The sequence below is a fragment of the Carassius gibelio genome, chromosome B14 (genome assembly GCF_023724105.1).
Source record: "Carassius gibelio isolate Cgi1373 ecotype wild population from Czech Republic chromosome B14, carGib1.2-hapl.c, whole genome shotgun sequence".
NCBI lineage: Eukaryota > Metazoa > Chordata > Actinopteri > Cypriniformes > Cyprinidae > Carassius > Carassius gibelio.
The window spans coordinates 13,294,724-13,315,318 of record NC_068409.1 but is presented as its reverse complement, the minus strand read 5'-3'; the positions used below and the strand labels follow the sequence as shown (position 1 = coordinate 13,315,318).

Here is a 20,595-nt window from a genome sequence, read left to right as displayed (position 1 = left end):
AATAAAGATATTTAAACGGAAGTACTTTATACATGAGGGGATTTGTTGTATTGCTTTAAATTTAGGTTAATTTCAAATATATTGTATAACATTAAGAATAAAAATGCTGAGAACACGCATTCTGTTTATGAACGTTTGTGGAGAACATTTGTTTAATTAATATTTAATTTATAATTGTAATATAATACTTAATAATTTAAGTACAGCCAAATGCAAATATTTACAAGAACAATGGTTTTATATGATGTTTTACAGTCACTATTACAGCACACTTTTAGTGGATTTTTTTCTTTGTAACATTAACAAATAGGCCATTTCATAATGATTATACATAAGAGTTCAAATATAGGTGTGTACAGATGACACTGTTGACATTTCTATATGTAAAGTTATGGCTAAATATTTGTGTTTCTATCTCTTAAACTCATTCAGATTTGTTTAAGATCATTATCGTGTTAAGGTGCTTTAAAAACCTGACAGACACCAGTCAAGAATCACATTCACACACACACACACACACACACACACACACACATTTTTCACTCTGGTCTTGCAAATTTTACTAGCAGCCATGTTGGTATGAAGGTAAATATAATTTATGGTGATTCCTGCTTGTTGTAATTTTATTATTTAATTCATAAACAGGCAAATATGTGTTTGTTTAGGCAACTCATTTTCATTTTTTGTAATAAGTGATGAACAAATGTTTTTGTAAAAAAAAGCCAGGGCATTTCGGCTAGATTTGGATATTTGTCAGGTCCAAAGGGAATAATTTCCTCTTCCTCCAGCTCTTTTGATAAAGTCACTTATCCTCAGTGTCCTGTAAAACATACATAAATAACATAACTGTCTTTATTAAATATGTGTGAGAATTTTTTAATTTGTCAAGACTATAAAAAATGGGTTGGGCCAGATGACAGACAAGATTATTATTCTGGCAACAAACGCAAGTCAGTTATTATTATTATAAATATTATTATTATTATAAATGTCTAATGATTGATTCCATTTTTTTTCAAACTGCCGACCTGAAAATTAAATATGGTTGCATGACAGAGGATCAATTATTATGATCAAGTTATCTGACAAAGTGTTGAGGTGTCCCTGAAATGTACAATGAAGTCAGCTAATGCTGGTAAAAACAGACTATGAGTAGGCATTTCTTTTTCCTGTGTGGAAGTGAGGTGACCTTGAACGTCTGCTGCAGGAAAACAAACACCCACCTGGCTGTCATGTCCTGAAATACAGAGGCCTCTGAGACCCACATGTCCTGTCTGAATTCCAGGCAGGCTGAGTCCTGATTCAAGAAGAAGAAAACAATTCCAACAGGAAAGCTTTAACAACGAAGGCAAGAGTTGCAAAGCACCAGGAAGAGACACTCTCTGTCCCCTCGGTCATCACTGAAACCGACAAACCAGACCAGCAGTCATTTTTTTATGTACATAACACATCCTTCCCAGCCGCAAGAGACTTTTGAGCATCAGAATAATCACATTGTTATACACAGTCACGTCACGGAAACACAGTATAATAATATAAGGCACCGATTTGCCGCAGGGATAACTGAAATGGATAGCATGAAAGAACGTTAATGTTGATTCTAAAGGAATGATTAAAAGTGAACTGTCATGTCATTCCAAACCTTCCAAAACACTTCAGTATCCGAAGAGGCTTTGTTGTTCTCTCTTGTCCATGTAAGGTATGAATGGAGCTGTTTTGCAAAAGAACCGTCCATAAATGATACACCAAAGTTGTTCATGCAACTTTACGGATTTTGTAGTTTTGTGTAGGATCATGGTCAAATTTAGGTCATTATTCACTGATTATTTTCCACGTCAGGAAGAGTTTGTACCGCTGTAACTGGACCGTTGAATGAGTTGAACTCAAAAATTAAATCATGTGATTCGTGAACGAATCATTCAAAATGACTCAACCATTAAAAAAACACTCTGATTCTTTTAAAGATTTTAATAATTAAACCTTAATTTCATGTTAGTATTTATACAAGCAGAACAGATGAATGATCAACTATATTAATATATCTATTGAGTTGTAGTAGTAAACCGTTTTTTTTTTTTTTTTTTTTTTTTGGAGAAACGCAATTACCTATAAGAAAATAACTTGAATTTTGTCTGTTATTTCTAATGTTATTTTGCTAAAGCAATGGACAGTTTTCAAATGATGTCAATTTTATCGTGACAATTTTATCGTGACTCGTTAGTTCAAACCATAGACTGTAAAAAAAACGCACGTGGAGCGCACGTGAAAGGCCTCTTATAGTTAGCACACACAAAAAAACTTGAGGGTATGTTGAATATTACAGTATTCACAAAACATATCATCTCTCCTGTTATCTCCCAATAAGTAAAGTAATAAATTCGCTTGTTTCTTCTCTGACATTATTCGAGCTTGCTAAGCTTGTCAAGTTCTCTGAGAACTCCAGTCTTGTATGATTAGTATGTAAAGATAATTATGTAAATTTAAGGGTTTGTGATTGCTGGTATCAACCACACAGTCCACATCAGTTCCTCGTGTTCAGATTTGCTCCTCCTGTGTTTGGCAGAACATGAGATGCAGAAATGCAGAGGCCAAACTGACTTTGATCCAGCCAACCTTGTAAGAGTTAATGAGCAGTAGAGATGTTATCCAATTTGTTGAGGGACATCTGTTTGTGCTTTTCGGTAACTTTACAGATGAATATAGAAGACTCTGGCAAGCAGGGAGGTGAGGAGGAGGAGTAAAAAATGCTTTGAGAAAGAGGAAGAAGAAGAGGATTCTGGAAAGCGACCACGCTGTGCAGCTGCAGCTTGTGCAGGCAAATGTCCAGCTAAAGCATGACGGCAGCTTCTCATTTTAGCACCACCTGCTACATGTAAGCAATTTTAAGGGAACAGGAAGGTTTCCTGCCATTAAATCATGTTAAGCTAATGACAATGAACCATGACTGTGATCAACCAGGTCAATATTCAGAATCTGACTCTGCACAGAGAGCCACGAAAGTCACCATCCATTAAGACAACAGGGTCATCAGTGTCAAGCTTGTGTTAGTTATGTAAAACTGCAGAGTCTTCTCTTCTTGCGAGAGAGCTTTTGGCTAAAGCTCCTTCCTCTGCAGGGATTATTTTAGTTGGAACTAAATTCATGACCCATGATTCAGTACTGCTCTTGGGCTCAGGCACCAGGAGAATTAAATAAAAAAACACAAAAACAAAAGATTTGTTGTCTGTGTATATAATAATCTAAAACAAGTGTAACACTCTCCATTTGACTTCCATGGTGTTTTCTTTTTTTTCATATAACCACCTTAAACTGTTTGTTACCAACATTCTTCAAAATATCTTATATGCTCAAAAGAAGAAAGAAACTCATACAAGTTTGGAACAACTTGAGGGCGAGACATTTTTTGGATGAACTTTAAGTGTTTTATGTACCATAGACACATTAACAGATAGGTTTGAGTGTTTTCAGAGTATTTCTGTCTTTAGCTAACGTCACTGAGCATTTTGTGCCATGCTTTTTCACTCTTCATGCAGGACGCCAACTTGGGGAGTAGAAACTGCTGAACTATCTCCATTTATAGACATAATATTTATCTTACCGAGGACTGATGAACAGAAAGCTTTCAGAAATACTTTTATAATCCTTTCCAGCTTTATGCAACAATCCTCGAGTTTTAGCTGTTGTGAGATCTCTCGTTTGAGGCTTGGTTCACATCAGGCCACGCTTCTTGTGAACAAACTCAACATTTGTAAGTGTTTTATGACGACACCTTCAATCCCATCTCATTAGACTCAATGGTTAGTCTTTGGAGAAATCATTAGCTGAGAGATTCACATTTCAATCAAGACATGAAAATGCATCATAGTGTTGTGATTTAGCTGCAGACTACAAAAGAGTTGCAGAAAATGCATAAATTTGTACTCCTCCTGCAACTTTAATAGCTTAGCTCCTGAATTACTATAAAAAAAATAGCTACAGGCTTTGTGGTTTGCATGTCTAATGGGAGGAAGATAGACTTGTCTTCTTGTAGAATAGGAGCTCAAATATATTGTTCTTGAAGTGACTCAAATCTTCCATGCCCCTGGTACTGCCTTGGACACTAGCCTGCATATATCAGTCATTAATTGAGGAAAACGTGTCCAGACACATCTTTTCATGTTGATCATCATCTTTGTGCAAATTCCACTTTCATTTACAAGAACTGAACTGAATGGGAACTCATGGCTGAGGAGCTTCATCAACTAATCAAGCTATAAATGCTTAGTCAGTCTAAATCAACAATATTACATCCACACACCAGGAGATGTAAATCTAGGGCTGTTAAGATCCTCAAAGACTCCACCCACCCTGGAAACTCCTGTTTAATCTGCTACAGTCAGGCAGACGCTTCTGCAGTCTGATGGCAAAAACGGAGAGGCTCAGTAGTTTCTTCCCTTACACCATCAGACTACTAAACATGGACATTAAACACATTGCACTTGAGAAACTCTGGAAGTGTAGGGTTACCCAATAACTCTCTGCACACCGCACTTTTTTGAGATAACACATTTATTACTGACACCTTAGGCTTTCCGTAGACTACAGCAATGATTAATGTTCCACATGCCTATAAAAATAGGATAACTGGATATAAAATGACGCTGGTTAAAGTCATTGCATTTCGCATAACCAAACATCTGAAGTCATTTCCAGCAAAACCACAAGCCGGTTACGAAACTGGAGAAAAGTGCCCCCTTCTGGACACGATTAACACAGCGAACATCAAGTAGAAGTTATTAATGATAATCACTACAACAAAAATTTGTTTGCATTTGCAGTTTCACCAGGTTTTTATTCATTTTTACTCATACAAAAGTGTATTTTTCTAATTAAAAAAGACCAATGTATTGATTTCTTTAAAGAGAAATGGTGACTTCTCTTATTTGCTTCCTTATTCTGTTTTCAAAACTGGAAATACAAAGGAAGTGATGTCCATTGTAGGCTCTGTGCTTTCTCAACTGTTTCAGAGGCTTTGAATAACTGAAAACTGATGATGTGTAATTTTGGCATGTCCGCCACCAGATGTGTTGTGGGAAAAGTGGTATTTCAGATGTCCTCTAGAGGGAGCCTTCTGCCACTCTCTTAAACAGTGTCTGTCTCTGTTGGGAGGTCATGTTCTCAGATGTCTCCAGGAGATTGGTCACGATCAGCGTCTGCTGAACGGTCTTTGCTTTCACCCACACTCTGCCATTCATCCCAACAACCAGCTCAAAGGGGAAGATCTTCTCCAGGTCCTTTATGATTTCACTCTGAGGAGCCAGAAGTCTGATGGAAAGAACAACCACACATTCTTTACTTCAGCTTTGTAGGCAAGACACTACAGGCAAAACGATTTCATGCACTGGTCAATTTAAAGATTTTGGATTTTCATAATGTGCAAAATACACTTATTTGAATTCAATTACAACATCCATTTGGGCAAAATAATTTCACTTCAGTAGCACAAAAACTTAATTTTAAATGTCTTTTTCCTAAATACATGGTAAAAAAAAAAAAAAATCTTCTTTTCGGGCTGTTGATTGTATTGAGTGATAAATAAAGCGATATCAAAAATTCTATCTGTAAAATCCTTTGGCGTTAATATGACAACAAAATGAAACGATTTTGAACCCAACATTAATCAATGTTCAGATGTATGCAGATGAGCGAATATTGAATTAGATATTGCATCATTTGCATATTTAAACTACATTTCAGAAACTTGTAATACAAAAAAAAAAAAAGTGTTTTCAATCTGAATGTAAATTATCAAATAGGACAGTATGGGAATATAGAACTGTACTTCATTTTATTTTTACCCCATTCACCTGGGGTGTCTCGCTTTTAAAGTTAAGCTATGAAGTATATAGATTTTGAAGCTGTATTACATGGACAAATCACAAACCTGCGCACGAGTCCCAGTGATACTTTAAAGAGCAGCCCATCAGCTCCAAACACCCCCATCCCGTTGGCCCTGCCACAGCTGTCTATACAAACCAACTCGGGCTCCATATCTTTGTTTGCAATTGTGAACTGACCATACACCAGATCTCCAACCTGCAGAACAAAGCCACACATTATAATTGTGTACATTCATAATAAGTGCTCTTAAAGAAATAACAATACAGGTGGGGTCTGAGAGTGTTTAAAATATTTGAGAAAGTACCTGCACATTAGGTCTGTTCCTCTTGGTTGCTCCCTCAAATGCTAGGTATGAAAGAGATGCCTGTTCACTTCCTCCCACGTCCACTTTGAAGACATCTCCAGACTTTGTTGTCACAATGCCGATCACACTTTCACCTTTGGCTGGTACATACTGGAAAAAATATAAGGATAATAAGAACTATTTAGCTATGCTGAGTGACAGCTTGCTTTGGAAAAATTAAAACTTTTTATATTCATTGTTAAACTGTATTTAGAAAAGTATAATAGTATGTAATAGTATAAGTATAGCCATGTTCTGAATATAAGGAGCATTTTATTGAGAAAAAAGGAATAATGCATTAAACATTTTTTTTTTAATAATACAATTACAAAATGTAATTTCAAACAGAACAAACATTAGCGGAACTAAAATAATAAGTGCACGTAAAATATTGGTTTACTGGAGTGAGTCCAGTTCCTCACCCGTCTCTGCTGAGAGTCTATCCAGTACATATTTGGCTGTTTATGGCGCAAAATTCCACTTTTACACACTCGAACTTCCTCTCCGTTTCTCCGGAGCCCTGGACCGCATATTATCTTTTCGGATTTGATAGAACCATCTCCAGATTCAGGCAGCCTGAAAGAGAACACATCTCCTGGTAAAAGCACTTCACCGATTTTCTCTTTGAAACAAGCATGTATGGTGTCCATTGCTAAAAAGCAACGTGAGTGCCCTGTGTTTGTGTACTTCCGGAACCGAGAAAAGCTCGTATTGTCAAAATAAAAGTTTAGAACGTTTTCGATTAGAAATACAATTTTGAGAGTATGTTATTTTAAATCACTTAGCGATTAGGTAATCGATCCAACCATTAAAAAAGTGTAAACAAACGAACAACTAAATACTGTCAATAACAAAATGATAAAGCCATTTAAAAATATATCTAAAAATATTAAGAATTTAAAATATTAAGAAAGTGTTGACGCAACAACCAGTATTTTACTAACAGAAGCAAATATGATATGATAAAGTTCATACATTTGTAGGGAGTCCTATAACCTATTTTACACTTTTTTTTTATCAAAATCTTATGAGGCAGTTCCCTTGTCACTTCACAAACTACGCTAATGAAACCAGTTTGGAGGAAAATAGATTTAGGACCAATTTAGAAATATTGATTATTCAAAACTATGTGACATTAACAGATATTATATTACGTTTAAATATTTTTTTATTACATTTGACGGCTGAACGCCAGACTCCACCGGAAATGGGTCGAGGGGACTTTTGTTGTAGTTTATTCCCGTTATGGCGGAGCACTCGGAGGCAGAAGGCATTGGCCTGGCCGCCAATAGGTGTGGATTTTGAATTATTTTTCATACACCGGCTAACACAAACGATCAGTTATAGTAAGCTTCAGTTTTAACTTAACAGTACACTTAATAACGTTTCGCAGTTGGTTAATATGAGTCTCTTTTAAGCCTCGTGAGGCCAGTTGGGTCGTGGACAATGAAAGCATCATAACGGTATACGGATGAATTATTTTACGTTGTTATGTCTCGACTTTTTAAGAGCACTTCAAGTTACAAATGAATGTTTTTAGACATAAATGCGTTATATAAAGTTTATTATGGCACATCAGGAAGATTTAGTGGGCGTTACGGTTCGTAAGAATGATTTCTGCTGCTGTGTTGATTTGCTGTTATGTTTTTTTTCTGCAGCAGTCGTTGTGTGCTGTATGGATACTATTTGTTCACAAGTTTTATTTTTTCGCTCCATTAGCATGGCTCAGCAGCCAGCAATCCGTTTCCCTGCCGCTGCCCCTCCACCCGTCAACCCCTCCACCCGCAGGCAGCCTTTACTGAGCACCCCAGTGCCTCCCTTTGCGATGATGAGGGGTCCTCCACCTCCAGCCCGGCCGCCCTTCGGACGAATTCCCTTTGACCCCAGTGTGCCCCCTCCCATGGGTGCCCCTCCTTTACAGGTATGAATAGTACTTCAGATACCATTTCTCAACTTTATTTTAATTGGGATGTAAAGAAGAGGTTGGAAATCGGGAAGGTTTCATTGACACCTATGACTTCTTTTTCACTTTAAGAGACCCCCGTTTATGCCTCCACATGGAGGATCCATGCCACCTCCACCTGGCATGATTTTCCCTCCAGGAATACCACCTACAGCCTCTCCTACTCCTCCTTCCCTGCCCTCTGCAGAAGAGATCTGGGTGGAGAATAAGAGCCCTGAGGGCAAGGTATGACTTCTAATTCTTCGTGGGTTGCATTCCAGTCCTTTGACATGGAGAGTTGTGATTTTATTTTCTGGAATTCTTTCTGTACAATGTTCAAAAATATTGATTTTATTAAACTGGTAAACATTTGTAATATAACAATTTTTTTAACTGTTACTTACAATTTAATGAATCACTGTCGAATAAAAGTACTTCAGAAAGTACTTCTTCAGAAAAACTTATCTTTAGGACACTAGTGTGTATTATAAATAATTAAATTATATTTTGTATGTATTTATAAATAAACTAAAGATTCGGGAGTAACTGCACAGGCTATTGACCGTTTGCAGAGAGCTTGATTGGCAGACGAATTGACCAATCAGAAAGGGGATATTATGTGCTGTCGCTGCTATCCACAAGCTTTCAAACAGCTACAGCTAGTCTCCATAGAAATCCATTTTAAAACGGGATAAAAAAAAGATTGATTGAATTGAAACTTTTTTTTTTTAATAAAGCTACAAAATTGCCACAAATCTGACAAGTGGAGTGGAAAAACTTTTTGATGTTTATTTGAGGAGAGTTTGACTCCTAACCATAACGTTGTGGGTTTTGAGTCTGGGGCCAACATTAGCAAGGCACCGAACCCCCAAATGCTCCCCGGGTGCCACAGCATAAATGGCTGCCCACTGCTCCGGGTGTGTGTTCACTGCTGTGTGTGTGTGCACTTTGGATGGGTTAAATGCAGAGCACAAATTCTGAGTGTGGGTCACCATACTTGGCTGTATGTCACTTCACTTTCACTTTTATGTTTATTTTGTGCTCTATGTAAACATGAAAAGACAGTCGGTACACGTATTTAAACTAAGGCAATACAATGATCTGTCATGACACATTAAAGAGCCACAAAACAGTCTATTGTTTGAATTTCTTTAAAAATGAAATTTGAAAGCTGAGAGTCCTGAGACCTTGTTTCATAGTAGAAGTAACCTGCTCTGTATTGTCTGCACATTGTCAGTTTCCTCTTTGCTCTGCAGTGTACTTTTCACCTTGTGAGAACATGATGTGTAGTGTGAGAGCGGCATTGTCAGGCCAGGGATAGCAACAGTAACTAAGGTGGGCAGGTCTTTGCAAATGGTCAGTTGATAAGATATTAAAAATGATATTTTAAATGAGAAATGAAAGCGTAATCCATTGGATTTTGCATAATTTGCATTTTTGAAGTTCACTATGCATTATACACACTGCACTGTTGCATTGTTACACTTCTTGCTTGAAACAATTAGATGATAACATAAAAATATATTTGCCTTTTTACAATACAAACAGCTTGATCTCCTGTCCTCATCTGTTTACTTTTCCTATTATTTAGGTGTATTATTATAATGCACGTACGAGGGAGTCATCCTGGACGAAGCCTGAAGGAGTGAAGGTGATCCAGCAGGCTGAGCTGGGTCCAGTGATGCTGAGCCAGGCCGCGGCGGTGGCGGCGGCAGCAGCCAGCGGAGGTTGCACTGGGCCTGGTTCATCTGTCAGCATCACAGCTGCAGCCAACAGCACTACAACCACACACACCTCCACAGTCATGAGCTCCACCTCCTCTCCCAGCACCACCGCAGCTTCACCTCTCCTCCCAACACCTGTGTCAGGTAAATGTCATTCCAACGACACCTCTAAGCAACAGCTTTTATGAGATTTCATTTGTTGACCAATAGCTTATAAGCTTTTTGGGTCAGAAACAGCATTCTGGAGAAGCTTGTTCCATTCCCCATTTGTTTGTTTGTTTGTTCATTTTGTCTCAGAAGTTGTTTTCGGTCAGAAATTGTTTTGTTCCCCCTATTTGCTTTATTTCTGTTTGGGTGTCAGAAGTTGATATTAGAAACACATTCTGGAGAAGTTTTTGTTCCCCATCTATTTACTTATTTTTTCATCTTTCAGAAATAGTTTTGGATCAGGATTTGAGCTTAATTTTTGTTCCTCATTTGTTTGGTCATTTATTTTGTCTTTATTGTGTCAAAAACTTATTCAGAAAAAAAAAAAACATTTTGTTCCCCATATTTGATTTACTTTTCTGGGTGACAAAAGTTGTTATATATAAGAAACACATTCTGCAGAAGTTTTTGTTCCCCGTTTATTTGTTTGTTTCTGTTTTGAATCAGGATTTGGGCTTAATTTTTGTTAACCATTTGTTTTTTTATGTTTATTTTGTCTGGGTGTCAGAATTAGTTTTGGGTTGTGGAGAAAGTTTTGTTCACCATTTGTTTGTTTATTTTATCTGAGTGTCAGAAGTTAATCTGTGATCATTCTGTACCCAATTGTTTGACCTGTAGCCCATGATGTCGTGGAGATGCCGTCAGTTGTAACCACAGCTCCCAGTGCAATGGCAACCCCAGTAGCAGCTGTCAATCCTCCGACGGTTTCCATGGCAATGACTACAGGACCGCCAGCTCTGCCGGTGGCATTGTCCCATACTATGCAACAGCCCGCTGCTCCAATGCCAGGATTCCCTCCTGTCATGGTGCCACCCTTCAGAGTGCCCCTGCCTGGCATGCCCATCCCGCTGCCCGGTAGGTTTGACCTTTAAACTTGTCGAATCATCTGTATGTGCCCTTTAAAGAATTCTTCTGCTCTAGTATGCGACTGCCTTTCTCTCCTTTGTTCCTTGTCTTTCTGTCTTTTTCACCCTATCCAATGCATGTCTGTAGTTTTTACTGGAAACTAGGCTCTTAATAGATGCCTGTTTTTCTTCACTGCTTACAGTTGCCGAGCATCTTTAATGAAATTGTATAACAAAAATGATTCTAGAAAGCAAAGCAAGCTCTATTGTAATATATTAAATATAAACGTAGTCTTAACTACTGCATTAATGTTGCAGAAGTGACATTCAGTGTTCTATAGATGGCAGTAATCTGCCGTTTTCATGTGCACTTATTGTCAAGCAACATTGGCTGACAGTAATGTCTAATTTGAGTTGAATATAGATCAGCTAGCACTGTAGAAGATACTGTAGTGTTTTCATCATAAATGATGTAGTATTTGCCCTCCTTACACCTGGAAGCAGTAGTTGACGTATGTTTGTTTCTTTTCCAACACTCTTTGCTTGCTTATACGTTCTTTCAGGTGTAGCAATGATGCAGATAGTCAGCTGTCCCTATGTAAAGACTATCTCTCCTACCAAAAACGGTAATTCCCTTCCCTGTTATGGCATGTTAATAACGGTTGTGCATCTTTATCCTTTTTAAATGTAATAATTTCCCATTAGAGGCCCCTCTGTTTCTTACAAATGAGACATAGACTCACTTCGCTTTTTCAGTTGTTTTTGACGTAACATTTTGCTTAGTTGGTGTAGATCTGTTTTTTTTTCCCACCTCTGAAAACTTGTTACAGTTGAGTTGTAGGCAGTAGATAATAAACTGCGATATCTGTTGTGATTTGTTGCAAGTAACTGTGTTCCTACCTTGTGTCCCCTTTTTTAATGTTTTGTGTTGGTATTGTCTTTGCATGCATTAGTCCCATTGAATGTTTAGTTTTTTAAGATATTTTGTGCTGTAGTTAAATCATCCAACAAAGATACGTGGTTTTTTTTTTCAGTTTCTGACATTTTTTTCCTTTTTTTTTTGACATTATGTTGTAAAACTATGTAACTAATGTAACAATGCAAAAGCATAAGTAGAATGGAAGAGAAGAGCTACCTTTCTTGAACCGATTCTGACTTTGTGTATGTTATATTAAGGTATGCTCCCTGGCATGGCACCACCTCTGGTACCCATGATGCCTCCTCAAATGGCGATGGCTGGGCCCTTAGGACTGCCTGGAGCTCTGAGTACATCTGACTGGACTGAGTTTAAAACCCCTGAAGGAAAGTCCTACTACTTCAACAAACACACACAGGAGACCACCTGGGACAAACCAGAAGAACTCAAAGAGACAGGTTAGAAACTGGGACAAAGAACAACACAAGGGCAATTACCCTTGGCATGACTTTATAAAAAAATAAAAAATATATATTAAATATTAATTACCAGTGACATTTTCTTTTTCAATACTGGTGTTGTGCTAATTCTGTTAAATTGTTTTTTGATGTTACAGTTTAAGATGAATGCTGAAATGTGCAAAGATGGTTCTAACACATAATTTCCAGTCACTATTATATATGTATTCTTTCAACTGTTTTCAATACTTCCTGATTTGACAGTTGCTCTTCTCCATGTCTCCATAACAGAAAAAGAGAATGAGAAGATCAAGGATGCAGCTCTCGACATGATTGATGCTGAAATCATGGAAATGGAAGAAGGAAGCCCAAAAATCGATCCACCAAAAGAGAAGAAAGAGGTTGTTAGTGGATCTAGTTTTCTCAATTGTTGTGTGTAACAACACTGTTTCTGACATAATCTGTGTTATTCCTAGGAGCTGAAAGAGGAAGAGATGACAGAGGAACAGAAGGCAGCTAAAAAGGCAAAGCCTATTGCAACCACACCTATTCCTGGCACACCATGGTAGGCTGCTGCTGGTTTATTTGATTTGCACAAATAAGATCAACTACATTTTATAGACGAGTTTTGATATATGAAGACATTTAGAGCTTTTGGATGCGGGCTCTTTGTAATGCATTTACCTGTGCCCAATGCTTATGCATATGTGATTCAGGTGTGTGGTGTGGACGGGTGACGAGCGAGTGTTCTATTACAACCCAACCACGCGTCTGTCCATGTGGGAGCGGCCGGAGGAGCTGGTGGGACGGGTTGATGTTGATAAAGCGATCCAGGAACCTCCCCACAGAAGAGGCCTGGACAACAGCAACAAACTAGGTAAAGGTCATCTCCATGTTGCATTTAATGTTAAATCTCTCTCGTATTAAGTGTTTTGACTTTTTCCGTAGAAATTACAGATTGTTTGTGTTTTTCAACAAATATTTATAAAAGGATCAAAATAATGCTATATCCAAACCATAGGCAATATAGACATTTTCCATAATCAAGTAATTGATAAAATAGCCAGTAAGCAGATCTCCAGACAAAAGTATCAATAGAGAAGCCGAAAAAAGAAAGAAAAAGTGCCATAGATGTATGTATGTATAATGTTGTATACTTGTCCAAACCTTCTGTTGCGTGTTTGTGTTTTCTGGGACACAGTCTTAGCTAAGGAGGAGCAGGAATTTGCAGTAACAGAAGACTCACCTGACGATGAACCCAGCAAGGCCAAGAGACGAAAGTGAGAATTTTTTAAAATGTGTATTAAGAAAGTAAAAACTCCGTTTTGACTTTTCAGAGGAAGTTGCATAAACTTCTTCGTCTCTCAGCACTTGAAGGTAGTTTACACAAAGTAAAATGCTAATGAAATGAAAACATAAAATATTCACCAGCATTTTTTTCACGCTTTCAGATTGGATATTCAAATCAAGTAAACAGCATCTGATTCTGAACAATAAAAAATGTGTCTGGTCTAAATAATAAGAGATGATATTATGGGCTGTGAAAGAAGTCAAATACTTAATTTGTTTTGTGCGATTTCATGCCAGAAGTTCAGACTTGTTGTCAATAGGCTGGTTTAGGCTTAGTTGCATATCTTCTGACTGATTTGTTGTTTTGTGCATTAGGATAGAAGAGAAGAAGGAGGCTGACACCGAGAAAGAGGCAGCAATGGAGGCAGAGCTGAAGGCAGCACGTGAGAGAGCAGTGGTACCTCAGGAAGCTCGGATGAGTCAGTTTAAAGACATGCTGCTTGAGCGAGGGGTAAGACACGGACATTTTATACATTTAAGTAAATAGATGCATTTGCACACAAACTAACTTGCAAAAGTCTGTAAGACTGTATTTTTTTAAATGAACACAATGTCCATGATAAAACCATTACAATGAACTTATTTATGTTAAAGGATCAAGGGAATTTAGATTTCTCTTTGATCATTTCAAACAGAAAAAAGTTTTCTTATTTGGAATATTTCACTTTATTACTGTTGTTTTTTTCTTCTGTATTTTGATCAAATAATTGCTGCTTTGGCGAACTTAAGAGACTTTTTCGAAGACAAAAAATAAGAATGATCTTACTGACCCCAAACTTTTTCTTTCATTAGTACACACTAGGTTTAAATCAGTGCATACTAATGCACTTATGTAATTACAAAGTCAACACAAAATAAAACTTATTTTACTTATGCTTATTTGTTTCATCACAGAACGGCAGAGTGATTTGCCTGGGCGCGATCCTGCAGTGCAGTTTATATATTTATTTTCTGGTCTTAAAGGTTAAACCCATCATTTGTTTAAGCTACGGTTCTCATTAAAATAATCACCTGACATTTTCAGGTGATCAAAGAACCACTGATCAGTGGAGTCTTGCATCTCCCCCCCTCTTGGCAACAGATTTGATGTTTCTACTATGAAATATGGATAAACGCATATGTCGTTTATGTGATGGAGATCCCTTTAAGTCTGTAGAAGAGAGATATCTGCCCTTTGCCACGCCATCCAATGCCAAAGATGAAAGGCACATTTCCAGTCAAAGGGTCTCATCATCAAGGCAAGACCCCTTCCCCCTCTCCTCCTCCTCATCCTTGGACCCCCACTTGTCTGAGAGGTGCCATACAGCAGCATATACAGTCATCACTCGAGTAGACGAGCTGCCCGTTCACCCCCATCTAATTACACCTCTCTCATTACACCAATTAGCATGGTGGAAAAAAAAAGGGTTGGAGGCTGAGAGATAGAAGCTGAGGACCACCTGTGGGTGTGTGTCATTCATTAGGGATGGTGGGATGGAGGATGAAAAGCAGTGGGCTCACACACCCTGACTCCGGCGCCACAGGAGGGGGACACGCTCAGAGGGGCTCACCTACTCTTCTCGTTATAATGGCCCTAATTAAGAGGAAGGAGGGGTTGAAATGGCTCTATGACTCTTTTTCTCCATCTCTAAACATCTTATTTTTTAACAGGTCTCTGCTTTCTCTACCTGGGAGAAGGAGCTTCATAAGATTGTATTTGATCCACGTTATCTGCTGCTGAATCCCAAAGAGAGAAAACTGGTACACACACACTCACACACTATACCATGACTCTACCATGTCAACAAAAATTAAACCAGATTGAAATCAGTCTCCAAATATAGTGTACATGTCCCTACTCGTCTCACGCCACTGTGAACACTCTCCAGGTGTTCGATCAGTATGTAAAGACACGTGCTGAGGAGGAGAGGAAAGAGAAAAAGAATAAAATCATGCAGGTCAAAGATGACTTCAGGAAAATGATGGAGGAAGCTAAACTGGGTGTCAGGTAAACGCTTGAACCTTTAAGTCACTAAGGACCGTCTGGATAGACCTAATTCATCAGAGCTGTTAATAATGGTGTTCACTTACTTGGTGTTTATCAGAAATAAGCCAAGTAGGTTATGAAATATTAAACCATTTTAAAATGTTGGGCTTTGAAAGGTGTGCCGTTCAATGGTTGTCCACCTGCATGCTGACATAGACAAACTATTTAAAAATAGCAATAACGCATTGTGTGAACAACCTCTAAGGTTCCTTTTTGTTCATTTACCGGTAATGTTTTTTTCTGCTGTAACAGTATAATGTTTATGAATTAACTTAATTTGGGGTCTGTTCACAACAAATATTGACATTAATCAAAGTAAGTAAAATATTTGCAGAGAATAAATATTTTAGTGGAAACGGTGCTAGATTTTTTTTTTCAGGATGCTTTGATGAATAGAAAGTTCTAAAGAACATCTTTTTATAGATCTAGAAATCTAAAAATGTCCCTATTGATCAATTAAATGCACCATTGCTGAAAAAAAGTATTAATTTCTTTAAAAGAATTCTTGCTCACCTTAAAATTTTGAACTGTAGTGTAATTAATTGTATTAAATATTTTACTGATTGACATCCCTAATTCAATGGTAACCTGTCATTTTTATTTCTGTAGTTCTTTTTACAAGTTATGATATTTCAAAGCAACTTGGGCAAAGAAACATATCCTGAAGCCCTTGGTGAGTAAAGGCGACAGTGACAAGAAAAGAAAAACCTATAAGATGTTTAGGTAGTGGAGAGAAAAAAAGCTTTGAGAGGAACCCATCCTTCTTTTGCATTGCTATGAAAGTAAATATGCTAAATGCATAATCTAACAACAGGGACTTTGCCGTCTTCACAGAACAACATTCAGCGAGTTCGCTGCCAAACACGCCAAGGATTCACGCTTTAAGGCTGTTGAAAAGATGAAAGACAGAGAAGCCATTTTTAATGAATACATGATGGCCTTCAGAAAGAAGGAGAAAGAAAACTCAAAGAATCGTGGAGAAAAGGTGAGGAGATGAAGTTTATATAGAACTGTTACCCTATTTTACCCACTGAGACGTCAATCCTATTAAACTTTCAGGAGTGCTTCTGGTTATTTAACTGACATTTAATACAATAGAAGCAAGTGCTCAATGGGTGCACACAGTAGAACCAGGACCCCCTACACAGACATTATTATACAATGGATGTCTCTTGGTAACTTTTGAAAATACTTTACATTTATTATCATGAAATACACTGCATGTCCACAGATGAATACACTCGCGGACGGAGACCAAGAGACTGACTGTCTGTTAGTTGTTCATGTGCTGTAATCTGCCCTGATGTTTTGTCCACACACTTGCTGTCTTTGTGGCTAGGGTTAAGTGCAGAGCGTCTGGGCTGATTGCATTTGGCAGCTAAAGGTCAGCAATCAAACATTAATGCCAGTGAAATGTCATCTTTGTGGGGGGGCCATAGGTTAGGAGGGAGTGTTCACCAGGTGGGGTTCACCAGAGGATGCTCGTCTAATTCTGGGATAATCAAAACATATTAACAATAATCAGTTGTTTAATCACAGTTTTTTAAGTAGTGACTCATTGGATCTGGACACTTTATTGCGAATGTATAGTTCAGAAGTGAAGATAGATTTTCACAGAATCAAACAATATATAAGTAACTAATTCACTTGCCTTGTTCAAAGGTGCAGTAGTGGTGGGAAATTAGTTGTCATGATCTCATGTGGGATTTGAACCACCATCTTTTTGTCTAATAGTCTAGATCTATGTAGTTTATATTTGAACTGGTGTTCCTGCACTCGTATGTACTGTGAACATGTCTCTCTCTGACCCCTTTATCCTGCCACCACAATACAATTTTGTCTGCAGACATGGGCTTGGAGTAATTTTGAAGAAATTAGCTCTTTATTGAAGCAATTTCATATTATTTAGTGACAATAGCAAAATGGTGATACTTCATGGATTCTCTCTTTTGGTGTTTAAAACTCCAACCCTTCCAACTTTACCTCTTGAAATTTAACCATTAACCTTTAAAAGGGATCGTTCACCCAAAAATGAAATTTTTCCAAACCTGTAAAGACCTTTGTTCATCTTCGCAACACAAATTATGATATTTTGATATAATGATGTCTCTTCTACCTTTCTGGTTGTTGAACGTGTTAGTCGTGTTGCTGTCTATGCAGGATCAGAAATCTCTTTGATTTCATCAAAAGCATTTTGTGTTCCAAAGATGAACAAAGGTCTTATGGATTTGGAACAACATGAGGGTGAGTAACTAATGACAGAATTTGTATTTTTGGGTGAACTATCCCTTTAAAGGTCTTCAAAACTTTCGTCCATACTAAAGAAAAAATTGGATCAGGTTTGATTTTCTGTGTTTTTGCATCTGTACCAAGCATTTTGATAGGAAAGGATGACAAATAAAAAATAAAAAAAAACATTTTGGGGACTGATTGCAAGGACCTTGAGCCCCAAAACCCTATAGATTAATGTTGCTATTTAATATCTTTAAGGTCAAGCAAGACTTTTTTGAGCTCCTGTCAGATTACCATGTTGATGGTCAGCAGCGCTGGAGCAAAGTGAAGGAAAAGATGGAGACTGACCCTCGCTACAAGGCTGTGGAAACTTCTGGAGCTCGAGAAGAACTATTTAAGAACTATGTGGAGCGTCTTGCCAAGGTTAGTGAAGCTGCTTCACTTTACACGGTGCCAACCCAACAAATGATAAATACCATTTTAGATATGCATGAAATTATAGGGCTTTAGAAATAATAAATACTTTTATTTAATGGATAAAAGATAAATGTAAAAAAAAAAAAAACATTGACAACTCAGCCTTTACTGTCATATGATCTTAATGCTCCTCCAGAATCCAAACTCTGAGAAAGAGAAGGAGCTAGAGAAACAGGCCCGCATAGAGGCCAGTCTAAGGGAAAGAGAGCGCATGGTGCAGAGATTTCGCTCGGAGCAGACCAAAGAGATTGACCGTGAGAGAGAACAGCACAAGAGGGAGGAGGCCGTCCAGAATTTTAAAGCACTCATGTCTGATATGGTAATAGAAAGTGTTTCAGTATGATTTTATCATGCAAAATTTAATATCTCAGTCTGAAACCTTAATCTTAAATCTAACAATGTAAAATTGTCATTAAAAAAATGTTCTGCATGTGACAGGTAAAGACATCTGATGCAAACTGGTCAGAGACACGTCGGACCTTGAGGAAGGATCACCGCTGGGAGTCATCCTCACTGCTAGAGAGGGATGAGAAAGAGAGGCTCTTTAACGAGCACATCGAGACCCTCGCAAAGAAGAAAAAGGAGCAATTTCGCCAACTTCTGGATGAGACGACCTCGGTACATAGTGCCCTGATGCCATTACCTGGGTCATATGTCTAACTCTGTTTAATGTCAGTTAATCTGTTGTCAATCTCAAATTCTTTCCTCTACATCAGATCAATTTGATGACATCTTGGAAGGAAGTGAAGAAACTCATTAAAGAAGATCCCAGATGCATCAAGTTTTCCAGCAGTGACAGAGTAAGGCCTGTCTTTAAAAAAAAAAAAAAACAGGATTGTATTGTACTCTAGTCAAAAAGCAGTCATTGTTAAAGCTATAGAGTAAATCTTTGTTCCTGCTGTTCACGTTTTCACCATAGAAAAGACAGAGGGAGTTTGGTGATTACATCAAAGACAAGTACATCACAGTCAAAGCAGACTTCCGAACTCTTCTGAAAGAGACCAAGTTCATCACCTACAAGTGAGAAGCTTCAAATCTGTGATCGTAAAATTCTAGATTATAATTCTACAATATAAAAACAATTATTTAGTAAGATAAACGGCAACCTTAACAGCTGTCCTTTTAATATATAGTTCTTCTGACTCATTGCATGTCCTTTTTTGTGTCTCCAGATCACGTAAGTTGATGCAGGAGTCAGAGCAGCATTTGTCAGACATAGAGACGATCTTGCAAAAGGATAAAAGGTACCTGGTTCTGGACTGTATGTCAGAAGAGAGGCACAAACTCCTCATGGCATATGTGGAGGAGCTGGACCGCAGGGGACCACCTCCACCTCCCACTGCCTTTGAACCTGCTCGACGCTCCACTAAATGATAACATACCTCACAGATATTTTTCCACTCCTTGAGCCCACACTACCACCGTTCATATTATTGACTTGCAGAAATGGTAAATCACTCCAGCTCAAAGGTTCTACTTGACAAACCTTTCAAAGGGAATGGTCCATACTCACTTAGCTCACGCCACAGAGAACATCATGGGTTAGTGACCAATCCGTTCAGCCAAGCATAAGACATGGCATAAGTATTTGGACCAGCTGTAAGGTTTTTTTATGATGCATTTCTAGGTCATGTCCATAAGGAGCCAGTGTTTTCATGTTCTTACACAAACTCTTTATCCGTCCATTCAAGGGTTAAAGCCACATTAGATGCTCATTGGTGATTGTAGATTCCGTCATGTGTTTGGGTAATTTTCCTGGACATCATCTGGAGTTGTGACCACCTGGTGCCTGCCAACCATTTTTCTCAGCTCTAGCCTCTGCAATCTCAAATTGTGAGCAATTCCATTTTACATCTCTTGCTCCGATCAGTGATTTGCTGAAATTGGGAGAACCTCCCAGTTTTGTGACCATTTTTGGTGACTTTAGTCACCCACAGGGATATTCAAGAATTATAAAAGCCTCTCTGTGTATATGTAATTTTAAACGACAGTTGGGGTTAATGTAAAATTTTCTAGATGATGAATATATATGGATATGTATTCAATAGTTAGTTTACAATGTTACAACTGACCGTATGAGCACTAGCAGTTGGCCATGTCAACTAGTCCTACGGTTTAATATAATTGTCCAGATCATGTTTATTGCTTTATGTACAGTTGAAGTTTGAATAAAAGCAGCCATTTCTTTTTTTACT

General features: G+C 37.9%; 2 protein-coding genes across 5 annotated transcripts; one reads left to right on the top strand and one right to left on the bottom strand.

Annotated features, from left to right (window-relative positions):
• Positions 1 to 4,810: 4,810 nt before the first annotated feature.
• On the bottom strand, positions 4,811 to 6,918 carry exosc3 (exosome component 3). The gene is made up of 4 exons (XM_052573630.1): positions 6,646 to 6,918; positions 6,185 to 6,334; positions 5,924 to 6,075; positions 4,811 to 5,304 (listed from the first exon to the last, which is right to left on the bottom strand). The coding sequence occupies exons 1-4, from the start codon at positions 6,871 to 6,873 to the stop codon at positions 5,097 to 5,099; spliced, it is 738 nt and encodes a 245-aa protein (XP_052429590.1). The 5' UTR covers positions 6,874 to 6,918; the 3' UTR covers positions 4,811 to 5,096.
• Positions 6,919 to 7,434: 516 nt separating this feature from the next.
• LOC127971676 (transcription elongation regulator 1) lies at positions 7,435 to 20,593 on the top strand. 4 transcript variants are annotated; one of them, XM_052574866.1, is made up of 21 exons: positions 7,435 to 7,515; positions 7,943 to 8,144; positions 8,259 to 8,411; positions 9,757 to 10,033; positions 10,715 to 10,951; positions 11,505 to 11,567; positions 12,118 to 12,315; positions 12,607 to 12,716; positions 12,792 to 12,880; positions 13,032 to 13,192; positions 13,517 to 13,595; positions 13,981 to 14,116; positions 15,316 to 15,405; positions 15,534 to 15,652; positions 16,526 to 16,676; positions 18,182 to 18,346; positions 18,537 to 18,719; positions 18,839 to 19,018; positions 19,117 to 19,200; positions 19,320 to 19,420; positions 19,573 to 20,593. In XM_052574866.1, exons 1-21 carry the CDS (start codon positions 7,469 to 7,471, stop codon positions 19,772 to 19,774), a joined length of 3,027 nt encoding a protein of 1,008 aa, XP_052430826.1. In that variant the 5' UTR covers positions 7,435 to 7,468; the 3' UTR covers positions 19,775 to 20,593. The 4 variants fall into 4 exon arrangements, with proteins under 4 accessions (XP_052430826.1, XP_052430828.1, XP_052430827.1 ...); XM_052574867.1 differs by lacking the exon at positions 7,435 to 7,515 and adding an exon at positions 7,523 to 7,686; XM_052574868.1 differs by lacking the exon at positions 11,505 to 11,567.
• Positions 20,594 to 20,595: the final 2 nt, after the last annotated feature.